At 41.8% G+C, this 20846-nt stretch overlaps 1 protein-coding gene across 1 annotated transcript in view; it reads left to right on the top strand.

Annotated features, from left to right (window-relative positions):
• Psd3 (pleckstrin and Sec7 domain containing 3) overlaps positions 1-20846 on the top strand; it is a 449956-nt gene that overhangs the window by 111605 nt on the left and 317505 nt on the right. Inside the window, 1 exon segment of the mRNA XM_028883856.1 lies at positions 9261-9369. Coding sequence (XP_028739689.1) covers positions 9261-9369 — 109 coding nt within the window.

The following is a 20846-nucleotide window of genomic DNA, read 5'->3' as shown; positions in this document are numbered from 1 at the left end:
AACAGAAGTCACCATTTGCAAAGCTCTAAAGTCTTACAAGTTAGAATCATATCTAGGGTAGCTCAGATCCTTGCAGGAGGAATATAATCTTCCCACTTGGTTGGAAGACAACTGAAGTGGGTCCAAGCGAAGGTTGTCAGTGGAAGATGTGTTGGGGTCTGTGACAGGCTTGCTTTCATATTGATGGCAATTAGTGTGCTGCTGGGCTGTGCTCTGGAGCCCCGCTTCCTGCCCCCATTGGACCACTGGCTCTGACTCTCACCTCCCTTGGGGAGCAGCAGAATGTTCATTTGCCCTTGTCCCAGGGGAGCTGCTTTCAGGAAATGGGCATCGTGAATAGACAGCAGCTGGTAGGAAAATGAGGCTGGACCTCCAGGGGCTTTAAAAGGGGCATGGCTTCAGTTTTCGTCTCTTTTGCTCACACTGTTAAAAACAGACCGGCAGCCAGGCTATTGAGCGAGCTGACGACTGCTCTTTGCCATCGTCTTCTGACCCTGTGGCCCTTCTCCCGCGTCTTCCTTTTATTTGGATGGTCCTCTCTCACTTTTAGAAATGAAGGACTCAGCCCTTCACTTACTCCACTTTTCTGCTGGGTGCTTTTAGCTTCTCTGCTCTTGAGAAGCTCTGTGTCCCCGATTGATGTCGTTACTGACTGTCGGAAGATGCAGTTAGCCTGTCCCGGGAATGGGGAATGGTTGTAGGGAAAAGGTGTGTGGGGGGGGGACTGACCCTTCTTCCCAAGCATTAGTGTTTTCTTTTGTTTTTGTTTACAGGGAGGCACATGTCAGGTATATTATGAGCAAAAATGCACATGTTAGGATTGAATCTCCCTGTTTATTTCCAGGTCAACTGAACGAATGGATAGTTGTGTATACTTTTAGGTACTAGAGATTTTTTAATTGTAACAGGAATTTTTAATTATGGTGGATGAGCACCATATTATATTTGGATGCACTGTACTAACAAGGACAGTATAGGACAGCAAATTCCACGTTAGGCTTGTGATTATTTCATTAACAACTCATTGGTTCTCAGAGTCAGCAGAAATGTGTTTCCAGAAAAGAAATCATAGCCATGGCTTTTGTTTACAAAATCAAAGCACAAACAAATGTAGACATGGACGTGTGCATTTATAGGCATATTTCTGTTTCAACTTTAGTTTTCTGTGACTGCTCTAAAAAGCTTAGATTAAAACAGCACAGGTTTATTTTCTTAGAGTTCTAGAGGCCACAAGTAGTGTTAGGCTCTCAGTGTGCCAGCTTGATGGCAGTTCCTCTGGGGACTCCAGAAGATAATGTTTCCTTGCATACCAGATGTGTTCCATAGTCTTAGACCCTTCCTTCACTTCAGAGCACATTAGCACATTAGCATTTCTTCTGTGAGTCTGCTTTGCTGCTCTTTGTCACACAGCTTCTGTTTGGTGTCTCTCTGCTTCCTCAGGACAGCTGGGATTGCATTTAGGGCTCCCTTGAATAATACTGGAGAGTCCTGGAATCTGATTTAATTATGATTTGACTTTTCTTCATGAGTTTTCCATATGCTCCTGCTGCGCCCCCCCCCCCCCCCCGCCCCGGCACTTCCCTTTCTCTGGTCCAAGTGTGGCCCAAGTTTGTTCTTTGCTTCTGTAGACTTTTCCTAACTCTAGCCTTAACACTTAGATTATTTGCTTAAAAGGTGTCATGGCCCTTTTTATACTTATGGGTTTGTAATTAATATATATATGTATATATGTATATATATATATATATGTAATATGTAAATAAACATCCCCTTATTGTACTTTTAACGATTGTGGAAGACAAACATAGATGTGTCTGTTTATTTTGCCGTCTTACCTCCAAGTGATCACGTGATCTCTCTCTCCCTGCTCCTATCATCTCCCCCACATTTGTTCCTTCTTATTTTTTGCTGGAATCCTCTGACCCTAGTAGACCCTCAAAACGCTGCGTGTATAAACAGAAATCAGTGGCTGTGGCTGGGTGGATGCCGAGAGCTTGTAGGACTGGGAATCCTTTCCTCTTGGCCTCCCAGCCTTGCTGGTTGCAGGTAGCTTGATTGACTCACCCCCTTATCCAGCTCCCCGTCTCCTCACACCCTTGCTGCTCTGTGGCTTGACCGAAGGGTGCACCTTCTCATCCTTATTCCTTTTCTAGTTAAAAGGAAACAGCTGGGACTGAACTTCTGTCACCTTCTTAAAGGAGAAGAAGCTCTGGCCTGGTGAGACTGGTTCAGGAAGACCTGGTCTTTCGCTTTGGCCAAGGGACCAACCACCTCTAGGAAGGTGAGGTCAGGCGTGTAGGCGCACGCCTAATCAGCACTCGGGAGGCAGAGCCAGGCGGATCTCTGTGAGTTCGAGGCCAGCCTGGGCTACCAAGTGAGCTCCAGGAAAGGCGCAAAGCTACACAGAGAAACCCTGTCTCGAAAAACCAAAAAAAAAAAAAAAAAAAAAAAAAAAGAAATAGGTAGAATAGTTAGACCATTTATTTTTCCTTCCAATTTTTTTCTTTCCCTGATGCAATCACTTTATCAAGTATGAATTATTCAGGAAGACGTTTCTTTTTCTTCTTCATCTTTTCCAAGCCTGTGTTACTTAGCATAGTCTCCCTCCCCGCATTTTGAGCTTTCTTATTCTCGCTCTGAATTTCCCCTCCCCACCTTGTGACTGCTTCTTGGTCACGTGTCTCCCCGCTAAACCAGCTTAAATGGCTTCAAGGCCCCCCCCCCCTTCCATCCTCCTCCACTGGGCTGCATCTGCAATTTATGACTGGTCTGCCTTGGGGTTTTTCTTTCAAACTCTAATAAAATTGTCCTTGAGCTTCCTTTTGACTCTGTTCTTAAATTCTCTTACTAATGAGATTAGGAACCCCTAAAGAGGACCTCGATTTCCCATGTGTCCACCCTGGGCAGCTTCTTTTGTGCCTTCAGCTATTTCAGATTTGCTGTGTTTGTAGGCTGTTAGCACACCACAGACTGAGTGGCTTGTGCCGCAGAAATGAACTGTCTCATAGTTTTAGAGAGCAGCCATCTATGACCTTATGTTGTCACTGCTGAAGCCCCTTTCCTTGGCTTCTGGTGGTCACCTTCCCGATTTGTCTATCTCTCTGAGTCCCTAGTCTTGTTTTCTTAGAAGGTCACCAGCTACCCCAGATTAGGTCCTATTCTCATGATCTCATTGTAATGGTTTCCAAATACAGTTGTGTTTGAAATAGGGGGGTTAGGGCTTCAACATGCATTATCGGAATACAGTTCCGCCAGGAACACCTAACCATGCCTTCTGCTGTATCAGCCCTGAGTGTCAGGTCCCTGCCTGCATTTGGTTGGTGTGTGCACAGTACCCTGTTTTCAGTGGTCAGGGCTTTTGCTGGATAATGGGGACAGATGGGATTAAACAGGATCAAATGTGGAATGTGAATGCTGGAATTAAGTGTTGGTTTTAAGTGAGTTGTGAAATATTATTTTTATAGTGTTCAATTTAGCTTTTAATGTTTTCTGGCCCAAAGCAGCCTATAATACTCAACTCCTTGGCTTAGACTCTCTCAGATCCTCTAGCCATCATGTTGAAGTTGAGGTTCATTAGAAAAGGACAGTATGAGGTACCTGCCTCAGGCCCCACTCACATTCCCTCTCCCCCACTCCTGTGACCCCGGTCGTCCTTGCCTACTTCACTGAAAATGACTTTTACTTCTTAAGTCCTCTGCTTTTCCCTCTTCTTTTTTCTTTCCTATTTTGTAGCCAGACAGAAGTTCTTTTGCATCAGGAACATCTTTCTTTTGTGTAAAAGTGGTTATTATGATAAGATTGTGTGTTGAAGAATGTAAGTGAAATTCTTTGTAAGTGTTGAAAGGGTGTCACAAGTGAGGCTGAGATTTTTATTTGAGGCATCCTTTCTTTTACTGACATTCTTGTGCTTGTCTGCACAGCATATATGTTATATGTTGGTGATCTCGCCATTGTAACTTTATCACAAAGAAAAAAATTGCGACTTACTCCTGAATGAAGATTCGGAGGTGGTTCAGAAATATGAAGAATCATCGTGCTTCAGAATTAGAGGGAACCTCAAACAGAACTACAGATTTAGTATCTCCTATTGAGAATGCGTGGGGTTAGGAGTATTTAGATTTTTGATGTAAGTTTTAGTATGGAAATATTTGTGTATATATAATGTGATACCTTACGGCTCATATATACCATATATACATAGCCTGAAAGAAATTTCATATAATATTTTTACTGTGCCTTCATTTTGACTTTGTCTTGTAACATGAGGTTAAGTGTGGAATTTTCTATTTGTGATGTCTTGTCAGTACCTAAAAAGTTTTAGATTCCAAATTAAAGATGTTCAGTGCAATACTGGCTTTTCACCCTTCCTTCCTTCCTTCCTTCCTTCCTTCCTTCCTTCCTTCCTTCCTCCTTCCTCCTCCCTCCTCCCTCCCTCCCTCCCTCCCTCCCTCCCTCCCTTTTTCTTAATAGTGTCTCACTGTGTTGATTGGGTTGACACTGGATTGCCAGCCTTCCCACCTTAGCCTCCTGAGTGCCGAGATGAGAAGCGTGCATCACCACCATGTCAGCTATCCAGCCTCTGTGGTACTTTTATACAGCAGGGAATCTGAAGAGCAGACATTTATGTAGTACTGAGGAGTAGCAGGTACTAGCAGAGCCAGATTTTTGTCCTGATCACCTAACTTGAGACAGAAGTCCTTTACATCCTTTCAAATTGCGTCTTAGGTGTCAGGGATTGAACCTCAGCCCTCATGCATGCTCAGCATGTACTTCTACTGCTGAGCTCATCCCCAGCCTCTATTCTGTATGGTTATGGAAGAGATTTATGCCCCTGAAATAATTGTGATAAAGCAAAGGAATATGTTTTATTCAAGTAGTAATACAGACTGAGAAATGTGTTACTGAATCATGCATGTCTTTAATCAAGCTGATTATTTCAAATGCAATTTTTCAAAGATCTATAAAAATTATTGTAGAGATAAGTGAAGACTTAGAAGCATTAGTATGGGAAGAGCAGTATCAGCAGGGCTCACAATCTTAAGATGATTAATGTAAGGAGAATGAGTTTTATTTCACTTAGCGAGGTGGAAGGATATTAATGCTTTAAATCGAACCTGGATATCAGGGTCCCCACAATTGCAAAAATAATGGAGCACTTTTTAAAACTGAGACACTTTCATGTGTGTTACTCCTAGATAGAGTCTCCTATGAGACTCTGAGTATGCTTTGGACACTGACTGCTTCCCTCTCCAGCTTTAGAGCCTGCAGGTGGAGATACTCAAGTGTGGTCTGCTCAGTGTCAGACCTGCACAGTCAGTAGTGAGACTGCCAGTTGATTCTTACCTACAGTGAGGTATGAGAAGCACACCAGTCAGGAAGTGTGGAGTAGGCAGTGTGACTTCGGCATCATCAGCATCACCTAGCATATTGGTAGAAGGTGCACATTCTCAGGCCCGGGACTAACCGACTCTGAAGCTCCTGGTTGCACCACAGAAATTGTGTTTTAATAAGTGCTATGGATTGTGGATTATGTTAATTTGTGCTAAAATTTGGGAACTCCTTTGTATTTTTTAATAAAAATTTATGTATCTTGATCCTATTCATTCCTGTTTTTTCACATCTGCCTTCTGCCCCTGAACCTTGCTCCCCCGCAACCCCGGATAGAACAAAATTCAAGAGAAAATGGAGAAGATAAATGAGAAAAATAAAAGGAAGGAATTAAAAATCTCATCATGGAGGCTGCAGAGCGACCCAACAAGTCACTCCTTTGTCCATACATCTCTGCTTGCCAGCGTTCATTGCAAAGAGCCATTGGTCTGGTTCGAGGCCCCGGTCTCCACTACTTGTTCAATGCTAGGCATGCTAGGCGCCCACTCCTGGACATCCTGCTGGCACCCTGTGTTGTGGAGATCCTGCAGCTTTGGGTCTGTGGGTCAGGTCCATCATAGATAGGATGGATGTTGGGCAAAGCTGAGTCCTAACCCTGGGCCTGAGCAGCTGTAGGGTTGGTCTGTCAGATGGGAAATGGGGACAGCTCTCCCATGGTCACAATTTTGGGACTTGCTCACTCACACCTCTGTGCTAACAGAGTTGTGTGGTGATACTGTATTTCCCAAAATATCGTGCACCCTAGTAAACTTATCTGAGGTCAGAGAACAGAACAGCCACTAGACAGACACAGAGGCCAGAAAATGGTGGCACACACACCTTTAATCCTAGCATTTTGGAGGCAGAGATCTGTCTGGATCTCTGTGAGTTCAAAGCCACACTAGAAACAGCCAGGCATGGTGACACATGCCTTTAATCCCAGGAAGTGATGGCAGAAAACAGAAAGGTATATAAGGCATGAGGAACTGGAACTAGGGTCTGGTTAAGCTTTTAGGTTTTTAGCAGCAGTTCAGCTGAGATTCATTCCGGAGGAGGACTCAGAGGCTTCCAGTTTGAGGAAACAGGATCAGCTGAGAAGTTGGCGAGGTGAGGTTAGCTGTGGCGTGTTCTGTCTCTCTGATCTTTCAGCATTTACCCCAATACCTGGCTCCGGGTTTGTTTTTATTAATAAGACCTTTTAAGATTCGTGCTCCAGAGTTGGCTGTATTGTTTTGCCCTGGCGAGGTGCAGGGCCTGCTCTCCCAAGTATTGCAGCTGGTGGGGGTGAGGGGTGGCTCTCCTGCTCTTATGACCACAGGGCCAGCTCTCTCACCAACCTCTGGCATTGATGGGTGGGAGGTGGCTGAGAGGAGGGCACTTCTACCCTGCCCCTGTCACCCTAAGACAGATGGGTAATGGAGACAGCTATCCCATGGTTACAGTTTCTGGGCTGGCTCACCCACACCTGGCTAACAGAGTTGGCTCTATTGTCCTGCCCTTACAAGGTGCAGGGCCTGCCCTCCCAAGTATTATAGCTGGTGGGGGTCAGGGATGGCTCTCCCACTCTTATGACCACAGGGCCAGCTCTCCCGCCTGCCTCCGGCATTGATGGGCGGAGGACTTCTCCCTATCAGTGTGTTTTAAAAACGTGGAGAAATATACTTAAATTATGACTCCTTATACTCACTGTCCTGGTTAGTTTAATTGTCAACTTGAGACAACCCAAAGTCACCTGATTAAGATGAGACTTCCTTCCCCAAGTACCCCATGCTTGTTTGATCACTGCTTTTGAGATCCATGCTGCTCTGTCTCTTGGTCTCTGAACTGACTCACTTACCTGTTCTTCTGCACTTCTTGGCCTGCTCTTAGTATAGGCATAGGCTAGTCATTTTCAAATGGCCCCCTCTGTGTAGCATATGTTTCTGTCCTTCCCCAGCTTCTTAGCCTCGCCATTTCTGCAGATATCACTTCCTCAGAGAGCCTTCCATAAGCATCTTCCAAACTAGGTCACCTTCTATGGGAATTCCTGGGGGAGTTCCTCTTTCATTAGCAGAAGCTCTCTAAATACACAGATTATGATTATTTTCTCTCTGTTGGGGAAAAGGATAATTAACCTGTACTTGTTAAACACATCACACTAAGAAGAATTTCCAGAGGTGAATTTTGCACATTATGAACATTAAATGATTGCAGAGGTATTTTTAGGAATGCTGTCTCAAAATTCTGCAAGTTAACTTTTGATAATGGTATAGATCAGCAAGGTGGTAGGGGAGAGCCACTGGGCTAATGCCACATGCTGAACTTGTCTGTCGTGGGGTGGTGGAGTTGTCATTGGGCTTTCTGTCACTGTCAGTCATTTCCTCTTCAAAGACTAAAATAGAAATCCTAAGATACCCTTGTTTCAGGTAGCTTCTTGGTTGTCCATATAACCCTGAATGTCATTGTCCCCCAGGATGAAGGGTCAGTTGTGGGTCAGACACGTGATTAGATGTTTCACAGTCAACATAGAAACCAGTGTTGGCATTCTAAAGAAGCCCTGAGGTCACCTGGCAGCCCAGGACTGATAATGTTCCTTCTCTAATCTCTTCTCATCTCACTTCATATACCGGGATGTGCAAGCCTGACTCCTGTGGATGAAAACAGGATCTAGATGTTCTCCCTCACAGTAGAGGCAAGAGAATGACTCCTGATGCGTATAGATCAAATTTCATCCAGTACTTCAGTTAAGGCCAGAAATAGGAACCACTCAAGTTTTGACAGTTGCTTAAAGCAGTCAGGAAGGAGGTCTTGGGAATTCAAAATTGTGGTGAACCACTTCTTTCTTTGTAGATTTCCTTTAAACAGCAGCTTTTTTAAGAATTATGGAGGACACTGGGCAGATGCTCAAATTTAAGACCCGTAGCGTCAATGAAAGGGCTGGCAGTTCTGTGTATGCCTTGTCTAGCTGCATGGTGTTTCTGATGTACGGGTGTGGTCACTTTTGGAGAAAGACTACTCTCTTTTTGGTGTGGCTCAACAGAACCCATAGGGAAATATTTTAAATTTTGACTGAGTGATATTAATGAAGCAGAAAAATAACATAAGCAAATAGTTTTTGTTTGTTTTGTTTTGTTGTTTTTGTGGGACAGTGTTTCTCTGTGTAATAGCCCTGGCTGTCCTGGCACTTACTTTGTAGACCAGGCTGGCTCCAACTTGGAGATCTACCTGCCTTTGCCTCCCGAGTGCTGGGATCTTTATGCCACCAAGTCCAGCTTGTAAAATAGCTTTTTAATACCTAAAAAGAAACATAAACTTACTGTGAGTGTATGCATGCGAGAGCCTGTTCATGTGGGTGAATGTATGTGAGTATGTGAGTGTGGCTGTGAAAGCCAGGGGTCCATCCTTGGTGCCAATTCCTCAGGAGCCAGTCACTTGGAAACAGGGTCTCATTGTTCTGGAGCTCACTGAGTAGGCAAGGCTGGCCAGCCAGCCTTCCCAGGGCTGGGATTGCAAACTCCTGCCTCTAGCACCTGCTTTTTTTTTTTTTTTTTTTTTTTCAAACCCAAATTCTAGATATTGGACTCAGATATTTATGTTATATGGCAAGCACACTACTAACCGAGCTCTCCCCAGCCACATAAACTTTTTAGAACAGTTTGTCCTAAACCTGCTGCATGGTCATGGCAGGCTTTGCGTGTGTTCTTCTCTTCCCCCATGGATAGCATGTGTAGACTATGTTTTGTCTGGGGCCCACTGCTGAAATCGTGTATCCAGATTGTATTCTGATTTTTCTCGTTTCATTTTGAGTGATTATGCATCCAATGGTTTAATCATCCCCTTCGTGGGTAATTTGTTTTATTATTATTTGTTATGCTTTGGTGTAATGCTGTCTTTATTTGGTTCTCATTCTGCAGGCAGAGACATTCGTTTGGGTTAACAATGCGTCAGCACATTCCCAGAGTGTTGCCAAGGCAAAGTACGAATTTTTATTTGGGAAGTCAGAAGAGAAAACTCCAGATACTAGTAAGTGTTTCCTAACATTACTCTTGCAGGTAAAAAATAAGTGGCCGCACATATCTTTTATGTAAGCACAGTACTTCTGAGTACTACATCACTTCCGCTACCCCTGTGAAGCCGATGTGCTCCAGCTGTTGCCTAGAGCAGCCTTCCCAAGACTAGAATTGGCTGAAAGCTTGCTCTCAGTAATTTCAAGTCATGTTCTTTGAAGAATGTTCAGCTTATGATACTTCAAATTTCAAGAGTTAACTAATTCTCATTAAGATTTTATTGTCCACGTCTACCGTTGTTCTATATACCTACACTTTATTTTTGGCTCCAGTGTTATATTATGGAGAAGCAATTTCACAAAATTTTTCAGACACTGTAATCTTAGGAGAGATTTCATTTGAAAAACTATTTGTTCAATCTAACTGTCGCATTCTAAAATTAGAAGCAACTCTCTTCAAAACAGCTTAGAACAAGTACAATATCAGTTAACATCAGTAATTCTGTTGACTTAGCATGTCAGCGCTATACAATGTGCTTCGAATACGGTATCTTATTTGATCTTCATGGAAATCCCATAAATTGCTGCTGTTATCCCCATTCTCAAGAGGTGGAATCTTAAATAACTTCCTTCCAATCATAATTACTCACAACAGGTCTAGTACGTTAATCCATAGTCCCTGACCCCAAGCTTCGAGCTTTCAGTCCACTGAAGCATTGCATTTATGAGTACATTTTCCTAAAAGAAGGTGTAAATACACCTTTTGTAGAGTTTCAGGATACTTATCTGTGTCTGGGGGAGACCGGAGGTGAAGGGAGACACTGGCCTTTGGGAGGACTGAAAGGCTGAGAGCGTGTGCTTCGGAGGTAGACTTACTGAGTTAGTTTGAATCCTGGGCTTGTCACGCGCAACCTTTGTGGCATTGTGTAAATTACCCAACTTCAATTTCCTGATCTGTAAAAAAGGGATTATAGTGACGTGTCTCAGTTATTTGGAGGATTTAGAATGTGATTTGCAAAGGTCCCAGAGTCATGGTTGGTACGTAGCAAGTGCTTCTGGTTTTGTTTGTTGTCCCGATGAGGGTGAAGAACATGTCCTCATGTCCGTATCCCTGATCTTCAACAGTGACATTTAGAACGATCATCATTACTGTTTCCACCCATATCATTATCTAACCCTTGGTATCTGTTTTACACGTATAAGGAATTTGACCGGATGTGGCTGGTGTTTGGTTGAAAACAAAACAAGTAACTCTATTGTAGATTGGCATGTTGGTTGGGATTATAGAACATTTTAAGATTTCCAAGAAGTCAACGCATGCATATTCCCTTCATTCTTTTAGTCTTAAAGTGAATATTAATTAATATTTCAATAATCAGAAATGTTTAGATGCAGTACAAAGCAGTGTCGTGACTTAAGACCATCATTTTTGTTACAGTTTCTAACTTTAGAATCACCTTAATACAGTTTGAAACTTTTTGGCTACTCTTTGAACGCCACAATGTAATGTAAATCTTAAAATGTCTTATTAATAAAAACAAACCTGAAACCGGGTATTGGGGTGAATCTGGAAGATCAGAGAAGCAGAACAAGCCACAGCTTCCTTACCTTGCCAATTCCTCAGCTGATTCTGTTTCCTCAGACTGGAAGACTCTGAGTCCTCATCCAAATGAATCTCAGCTGAACTGCTGCTTAAAAGCCTAAAAGCTTAACCAGCTCTAGTTCCTGGTTTTCACGCCTTATATACCTTTCTGCTTCCTGCCATCACTTCCTGGGATTAAAGGTGTGAGTCATCATGCCTGGCTGTTTCCAGTGTGGCTTTGAACTCACAATGATCTAGATGGATCTCTGCCTTCCAAGTGATAGGATTAAAGGTGTGTGTGCCGCCATTTTCTGGCTTCTATGTTTGTCTAGTGGCTGTTCTGTCCTCTGACCCCAGATAAATTTATTAGGATGCACAATATATTGGGCGACATAATAATCACCACACCACAATGTGGTTTTGTGCTCTTTTCACTTTTTACTCTGATGAAGCACAATTTTTACTTAACTATGTAAACAACGTGCAGAATTTTCTGTGTCAAAAGTGAATTGGCAAGAATGTGCATCTGCTGGATCTCTTACATACAGTTATGGGAAATATTTAAAAAGCATGTGTGGAATATTTAAAAAGCAGTTAAGTAAAACATACACCTTTTGTACCACCTGGCCATTTTATTCCTCAATGTTTACCCAAGAGAAATTCAAATGTATACCCACTTTTATGGGAATGTTTACAACCTGCCTGTTTGTTTTGCTGTCTGGGAAGCCAAGCACATTAGAGTTTATGTTTTTTTTTGAAAAATAAGAAATGACTGAAATAAGGAAATGAATACCCAAGTAGTAGGTAGACTCTATGGTATTTTTCAAAACTTGTCATTTCTTCTTTAATACTAATTGACTTTGATTTAATATACTATTTATGGTGGAGTCTCTTCTATAGGCCCCTGAGATTTGACCTTGAAAACTAGAAGACAAGCTCTTGAAGGAATCACACACAAGTTTCTGGGTCAGAGGCATGCTTTGGCCCTTCCTTCCTTCCTTCCTTCCTTCCTTCCTTCCTTCCTTCCTTCCTTCCTCCTTCCCTCCCTCCCCCTCCCTCCCTTCTTTCTTCCCTCCCTCCCTTTCTTCTTCCCTCCCTCCTTCCCTCTCTCCCTCCTTCACTCCCTCCCTCCTTCACTCCCTCCCTCCCTCCTTTCCCTTTTTTTGAGATCCTTATTGCTAAGCCATGTAAGAACATGATTGAAAATTTAAGTCCAAACTGTAGAACCAAAGAATAAAATGGAAAGGGGAAGAGAAATGTTTAATTTTATAGTCTTAAGACTATACCAGTTAAAGGCTAATATTTTATAAGTCCTTTGAAATCATTATTATAATTTAAAATATAGTGCTATAAATATTGTATTATATTTTTGGCTGTGGGCTTAGCCTTTAACAGCTAAGCCATCTCTCCAGCCCTAAATATTATATTATAAATATATATAGAAATAACAGAATTTTAGAAACATTTTTCATTATAATGATAAAATACGAAGACCTATTTTCTACTTGAAGGAGCAGGAATACAATTTCATCTTAGATAGAGAGCAGCTCCATTGTAGAAAGTGACCTAAGCCTGAATCCAGGAAGTCCCCAGCCAAGTTTAGCCAATCAGCTAAATAGTTTCAAACCTGGCCTTATAAGGCTAAGGGGGCCCAAAGTTACAGGACATGGCTGTTACTAACCATATATGACTAGCTCTGTCCAGTCAACATGTGCCCCATGTAACTGCTCCTTGACTGACCAATTAGAACAAAGAGTAGCTCACCATGCTTAGAATTCCCCAAGTTCCTCATTAAAAGGGCGTGCGTGCCTTTGTCCAGGGTCGTCTTTGCCATTTTGTGTGGACGATTGACCCCTGCATGCTGGCTATTTCTGTTTCATAAATAAACGCTCTTTATGCTTGCATACCATTTGAGTCTGGGGTCTCCCTTCTCAGACCCTCACACTACTAATCCTGTTAAATGATTAAATGATATTTTTAATGTCCTTGACTTGTCACCTTGTATCTCCTGTTGTCAACATCTCATATTTCTGGTAATTGTACCCAAACTTGAAATTTCCTTAGGGTTGTAGAGTTGAGTTAATAGTATGGAGTATCCAAACTTAAAGAAATATATGGTGGTTCCTGTTACTATAACGCCCTCTAAAGTATGGAATATACCAGAGACTTCCTGCAGCATGCTGGATTGAGTTGATACAGAACAGGAGAAAACAACAGACCCTGAGTACATAGGAGAACTTGAAAGAAAGGAATCCCTTGTGCTGGACAAAGAAGAAACCAAACTCAGAGGAAAGCAGGGGCCCGTCCATCAGTGGGCCTATGAGAGGACTTTTTTTCCCCTCCAATAAGAACAATTTAGGTGCCCACCAGCTTCAAGACAAGAAACTAACATGGAATTTATGCAAAGTTGGACACTGTTCATGGAAATTATGACTAGCAAAATTGTACATTACCTAGAAGCTGTTATATGGGGGCTGTAGCTTGACATACCAATTTCCCCAGAGTTCTGAATGTAGGGGAAAATGGGGTATTAGGTAGTACTGAAGCCCAAAGTTGGGAGAGGGCACCAACAGGAGTCTGCAATTAGAGAGTGACATAAAACTAGTTTTAGGATGGTAAAATGTTATGCAAAATTACCCTGTGGTAACAAATAATTCCTAAAATGACAAGCTCACAATTAGTATCATCTGCACAAAGCAAGGAACCTTTATGGGAAGGAGAGTCAGCATTTACAACACAGATATCAAGACCCAAAGAGTGAGAGCAATTGACTGTTATGAAACTATAAAATAGTTTTCTGTAAGGATAAAATGGGGAAAACCATTAACATAAAGTAAGAGCATTTGAGGAAGATATGCATGTGCTTAGGAAACAGTCTGTGAATTTAAAAATACAAATAGTGGGCTAGAGAGATGGCTCAGTGGTTAAGAACACTGACTGTTCTTCCAGAGGACCTGGGTTCAATTCCCAGCACCTACATGGTACCTCACAACTCTCTGTAACTCCTGTTCCAGGGAATATGATGCCCTCATACAGACACACATGCAGGCAAAACATCAATGCATATGAAATAAAAATAAATCATTAAAAAAGTTTACAAAAAAAATACAGATAGTAAAGTGGGGGAAAAAAACCCAATGGGGTATTAGGTATAAGATTATTTGGTTTGTGGTTAGTTTAATTGTTAAATTGATACATTTGGAAGAGAGGCCCAATGACGGATTGTCTAGGCCTTTGGGCATGCCTGTGAAAGATTTTTCTAATTTGGTCTACTGAGGTGAACAGACTCATTTTGAGTGTGCGCAGCGCCATCTTATGGTTGGGCCCTGAACTGTATGAGTAGAAAAAGGGAATAGAGCAGTAAGCTTGCATGAATTCAATTCTTTGTGCTCTTGAATGTAGATGTAACCAGTGGCTTCCGGTTCCTGCCTTGGCTCTCCTGCAGTGATGGACTACACAGAACCTGGGATTAATTGAAAGGCAGATAGCCTCTCTCTGCTGTGTTACTTTTGGTCAGTGTATTTTTACCACAGCAACAGCAATGAAACTGAGACAGGGTTGTGTTCGGTTTCTGACCTAGAGCCTGATCATCTCGTTTCTGTTCTCATTGCCTCAAGTGATACCGTAGGAAGGTGAACAGGAGAGAAAGAAAGAAGAAAGAAGACCTCTCATTCCAAGCAGACTTTGTTCACTTTCACTTTTTACCTCTGATATCATTTATATTTCCATGTTCCGTATCCGAGTGTATGCCTCTTTGTTCAGTTGTCAGTAACAGATGACTGCTCACTACTCTGCACACATGTTGTTCCAGGCCTTAGCGGTCGTTTTTGTTTTCTATTTTATGTATTTATTTATTGACCATTTGTTTTTGTATGGGGGTGTGGAGGAGCAGACTCTTATCACAAATCCCAGGAACTGACTGTCCTCCTGCCTTATCCTCCCGAGTGTTTCCAGGCTGGATCCACCATATCTAGTAAGATAGTTTTAGACCTTAACTAATGAAAATCCCCATTTCTCAAGCTGCCTAACAGAAAGATTATTCTGGTGTATATATTCTCATTGCCAAATTTAATTAGGGAAATAGGCTAATCACTTTAAGTCTGTTATATGGTAGAGATTTATTTTTACTTAAAAATAATGTATTTTATCTTAAGTATAATGTGAATTTTAGATTTTTACTTCTAACACAATGTGTATGTGTGTCTGAGAAATGGAGTCTCGACTAAATGATACAAAAGAAATCAGGAGGGTCAGCTCCTGGCCCTCCCCATCTCTTAGGGTTCCACTGCTAACACAGTGGTCTTTAGCCCTTCCTCGTCAGCCTCAGCCAAGGCTCCATCCCTGGCAGTGAGTCTGCGCCACAGCTTCACCGTTTTGTTCTTCCTGTGCTCACGTTTGCTTTTATAAACATGGCTGGCAGTTGCCTCATAGATACTACTTACTCATTCTTTAATATAAAATTTTAAAAATGGCTTATAGTCATTCTAAAACAGATGTATATGATGAGAGAGAGAGAGTTCTTTTGCTCGTATTTTTGAGTATGAGTGTGTAAAACTTCACTTCTGAGGTGACTGAGCAGTCTGCTCATGACATCGTGGAATGAGGATGCGTGGTCTCTGCTTCTTCTCCAGCTTTCCTTCCATGAGAAGCTTCTGGGATCTGTCTTTACTCTTACCAGACTTGTGGCATCTCTATTTGATATTATAACAATAGCAGAGACTTTTGTACTTTTAATACAGGCTGACTGTAAACATTTGAACTTGCCACTTGTACTTGAGAACTGCCAAATCCAAGTAGTGTGTGTAGTTGCACCTGAAGCAGAAGTAGAGCCTATGTGTGCGCCCTCTGCTGGCCACTAAAGGTAGAACGCCCCAGAGCACTGGAAGGAACCTGGGGAGTGGACCAGCGTTTTGTTAGATGTACTGATTGGTTGTTGCTTTATTATATTTTTACTATGGTATTTGTAGGAGGAATCTGTTTTCCTCTAGGAGATATGCTTCTCAATCTAACCTGATGCTTTAATTTGTGCTAAAATTTTTCTAGGCCGTTACACAACGGTTCTCTGTAGACTTAAACTTAATCCTGAGTAGGTTCACTGCTTGGATCTCATGCCTCTGTCGTGTGCGTGTGGAGGGAGGGAGAGGGAGAGGGAGAGGGAGAGGGAGAGAGAGAGCGAGCGCGCGAGCGCACTGCACGCACATGTGCACCCATGTACTTCAGAAGGTCTAGATTGGTAAAATTTCTAAAGTCGTGTGTCTGGTGTCTGGATATTTTGTTCTATGCTTCACTGCTTTCTCCTCGGGAACCGATCTTAGCTCACCAATTCTGAAGTCCTGCCTTCAAAGTCCTTGGCCCCTTGGTGCGGGCAAGATTCTGATATTTGTTCCTTGTGTATCATCTGCTCATTCTTTCTGATCACTGTCCAGGCATCTTTGCTCTGCCCTATAGTCAGGAGGATGAGGAGTCTTACCTCTGGAGATGTTTATTCAATTATTTTTCAGCTATTTTCACTCTACTTATTTTGTAACTGTTACTGTTACTTCTGAGGTTGTTTGTTTGGCTGGTTTTTTTTTTTTTTTTTTGAGACAGGGTTTCTCTGTGTAACAGGCTGTCCTAGAACTTGTAACTTGTTTTGTAGACTAGGCTGACCTGGAACTCAGAGATCCACCTGCCTCTGCCTCCTGAGTGCAGGGATTAAAGGCGTGCGCCACCACTTCCTGGCAACTTCTGAGGTCCTTTTTGTTGTTGTTTGTTTGTTTTTGTTTTGTTTTGCTTTGTTTTTCTCAAGACAGGGTTTCTCTGTGTAGTTTTGGAGCCTGTCCTGGATCTCCCTCTGTAGACCAGGCTGGCCTCGAACTCGCAGAGATCTGCCTGGCTCTGCCTCCTGAGTGCTGGTAATCCCAGCATGCACCACCACCACCTGGCCTGGGGTTCTTATTACACAGATAATAGGTGGATTGAATTTATTTTCTGTGCCTCTTAGTTTTTCATTCCTATTTTAAACTATCACTTGACATTCTTCCTAAAACTTTTCTGTTTTGGTAATTGTATTTATAATTTTAGTCACTTTTCTTCATAACTATTGCACTACTGTTATGAATCGATGTAAATAATGATATGCAGGATATCTTCATTGCAGTCTGTTCTTCCATAGATACATCATTTTGAATTTCCAAAGAATTGATTGGAATTTATTTTCTAAGATTACCCAAAATTTCCTGAATTTATGCTTCCTCCCAGGTCAATTCTATTTCATTAAATTTTGGTACTCTTCTTGGAAGTTCCTATTTTACCTTAGATGTTACTACAATTTGTTTCATTACTGGTATGTGTAACTTAAGGTTTATCTGTAGGTGAGGTTTTTCTAAATGTGTGGAATATCCTTTTACAGACTAGGAATGGGATGAATCTTTGTGAGGCAGAATAGAAAGAACATGTAGACTGGCCCGGGGTAGGCTTCAGACACACTCATGTGGAGATCCCTGTGCAGGCAAGCCTCTGGGTAGCAGAACAGGCCAGCAGTGGGGCCATAATGGGCAGCTGATAGGTGGGTTACTTTTCTGTTAATCAGTGATGGCACATGTTCCATGACCTGTATCAGATGTAGGTAACGCTGGTGCTGGGTTCTCAGCTTCCCTGTATTCCTCCCTTTAGGGTAAGTGTGCTTGCTGGGTGTGTTAGGGGTTTTGACTTCTGATGTGTCTCATCAGTGATTGGAATGAGCCTATGTTTAGTTATGTGCTGCCTTTTAAATTCACTCTAGAGCAACCTTCCTAATACTGCAACCCTTTAATACAGTTCCTCGTGTTGTGATGACCACTAACCATAAAATCTTTTCATTGTTACTTCATAACTATTTCACTGCTGTTATGAATCAATGTAAATATATGATATGCAGGATATCTGATATTCTACTCCTGTGAAAAGGTCGTTCAAGCTTATCATTGGGGTTGTGACCCACAGGTTGAGAACCACTGCCATAGAGGAAAAAGGCAAACTTCTGTCCCTGTATGTCATAGTGATCCAGAAGAGAATAATTGTTTTATGTAGAAAAGGTAGAGTTGCCTATTTTATGTGGAAAAGGTAGGATTGCCTATTTTATGTGGAAAAGGTAGGATTGCCTATTTTATTGAGATAAAATTTATATAAAATGTAAAGCCTCCTATTTAAAATGTAAAATTCAGTGTTAGCCTGTTCATAGAATTATGTGTCCATGATTAGATAGATTATGGCATTTTTCCTCTCAAAAAGAAATGACCGCACTAGTAGCAGTTCTCCAGACAACCACACACACTTACTTCTTGTCTTCTATAGACTTACATTTTCTAGATACTTCCTATAGAGTACCACTAGAGAACTGGCTTTGTTCTCCAGTGGATTTTCATCCCATTAATAATGTCAGATGTCTTTTAATGTGCCTGCTAGCTTACTATTTGCTGTCTTTGGAGAAATGTCCATTCAGATCCTTTTTCTGTTTTTAACATGGCTTATCAGTCTTCCACTTTTGAGTTGTAAGAGCTCTTTAAATATTCTGTATACAAGTTTCCTATCAGATATGTGATTTGAAGATGGTTCTTTTCTTGACAGTATCATTTGTAGCATGAAAATTTTAATCATAATGTAATAAAATCAAATTTTATCTTATTTCTTACTTACACTTTTAGCGTAATACCTGTTTGCTTCCTCCAGAATAAGTAGGTTTTAGCCAGTGTTTTCTTTCAAGGTTTGTAGTTCTCTTATTTCTAGGTCTGTGATCCCGTTTGAATTAACAAATAAACAGACAACACTTGGTGGTGTGGTGGTGGTAATGGCGGTGTGTGTAGACCATAGGATGATATGCTAGGAACTAGGCTTTCTCCTTCTACCCTGTGGGTCCCAGAGGTCAAACTCAGGTCATTGGACTGCTGGCAAATGCCTTAGTAACACACCGAGCTGTCTTACGAGCCCATGGTTGAGGGTTTATGTTTTGGTTTGTTTGTTGTGTGGCTAGGTACTTCTTGATGATGGAGGGGACATGCTAACACATTACTGATTGGGTGGCCACTACTCGGTATACTTAAAATGAAAAGTGAAACTGAGACATAACAAGAACAGCAACAGCAGCGAACAAACACAAATTAGCATTGTAGCCCTTGAGGGCACAGATGAGTCCTTATTCTAATCTTTGCATGTAGCTGTAGAGTCTGTGAAGGCTGAGTCAGTACTTTTAAGAGAAACATGATTTGGCCTAGAAACCACAGACATACAAAGGAATGAATGAAAAATCCACTAACTATAAGGTTTTCTGTTGATTTATTTTCTTGTCTCCACCACAGATTGGAGTCAGTTTATAATTTTGTGGCGAGTCTTTTAGTAAGACTGTCTTTGGAACATTTCATTTAGCTTGTTCTTTCCTCTACCCAGACTTCTTTCTATCCCTATGGACAGCAGAAATGTCTTTATATTATTATATACAGTCATATGATAGACGTGCTCGGTATTACTTATTAAATGGACAGATGGTCTTCATTACTGCATCTGGACTCAGACCCTGCTCTTCCTCAGGCTGCAGTTTCATCTGCTTTTGGCTTGGTCAAGTGAGCTGGAGAGTGACTGTCAACTTGCTGTTTGGGGGGGTGGCTCATGTGATGAGCCCCCCCCCCAACACTGACCCACACATCTGCAGATCGAGCTCTTCCCCCAGCAGCCCCAGCTGCCTGGTTGGAACTACTTGGTGCTCCACATAAAGAGATAACTATGGAGTGTTGCAGACACAATCTGGAGGGCATGTTAAAAGTTTACGTCTTGTTCCTACTTTGCAGTACAGTATTTTTTCTGTCTTTTAGACTGAAGCTCATTTTTGTATTGCTTCCTTATTTGACTTGTGTGCTGCTGCTGTGGTTATAGGACCTAGTGCATGCTAGAAAAGCAACTTTAAAGATTCAGATACATAGCTGGCCCTGATTTCTTTTTCTCCCTTCCCTCCCTTCTTTCCTTCTTTTGGTAGTGTCTCACTGTGGTCCACGTGATCTTTGGACTCATAAAACTCCTGCTTCGAGCAGTAAGTGCTAGGGTTACAGTGTAGGACAACACTCCAAGCTCTGCTTTCTCCTCCCCTATGCCCCTTTCGTTCGCCTTTATCCCCCCCCTCCTTTGTCATGTCCTGTCTGCATTGAAAAGCTGAGGAGCCAGGGGCAATGACTTAGGTTTGTAATCTGGTTACTCGGGAGACTGAGGCAAAGTAATTGATCCCAATAGTTCAAATCAGTTTGGGCAACATAATGAGAACACACACACACACACACACACACACACACACACACTCCGATAAGGCATATTTAAATTTTTCTGGAGGGTAGAATTAGATCAACCTTGGAAAAACACTGGGATATTATAGGTCAGTTAGAACCAAGGTATTTTTATCCTTGGAAATTTGCTGCACCAAATATAATTAACACCAAGCTTTTTTGCATGTGCTTACTAACAATTTATGATTAAATTTAAATGATTTCCTTGTTTGCCCATGTTTTATGTTGAAGAGATAGTCTCTTACTGACTTATACAGCTCTTTGGATGCTGTTAGGATGTGCTAGAGTACATCCTTGAGTGTAGAATCCTGAAGGACTATTTTAATTGTTGAATCTGTTTCAGAAAGGATGTTTAGCAGTGTCTCCCTCATTTCTCAATGAGCTATCTAATCTTGAATTTCCTTTTGTTTTTATGCATCTTTCCACTTTTATTTTGCAAAACCAAGATTACATATTGACATCTTTCATTTATGCTTGATTTGATCCACTTGGGGGAGAACAGGCTGAGCTTTTTAACTGTGGGAAGTTTCATGTTAAAAATAAAATTCTGAAGCTCCTGGTGATGAGGTTGAAACTGCGTGGCACTCAGCTGGGTTATCACTGCTCTGATGTCTGTAAAAACCAG

Source organism: Peromyscus leucopus, chromosome 17 (assembly GCF_004664715.2).
Source record: "Peromyscus leucopus breed LL Stock chromosome 17, UCI_PerLeu_2.1, whole genome shotgun sequence".
NCBI lineage: Eukaryota > Metazoa > Chordata > Mammalia > Rodentia > Cricetidae > Peromyscus > Peromyscus leucopus.
This window is presented reverse-complemented; position numbering and strand designations above follow the sequence as displayed.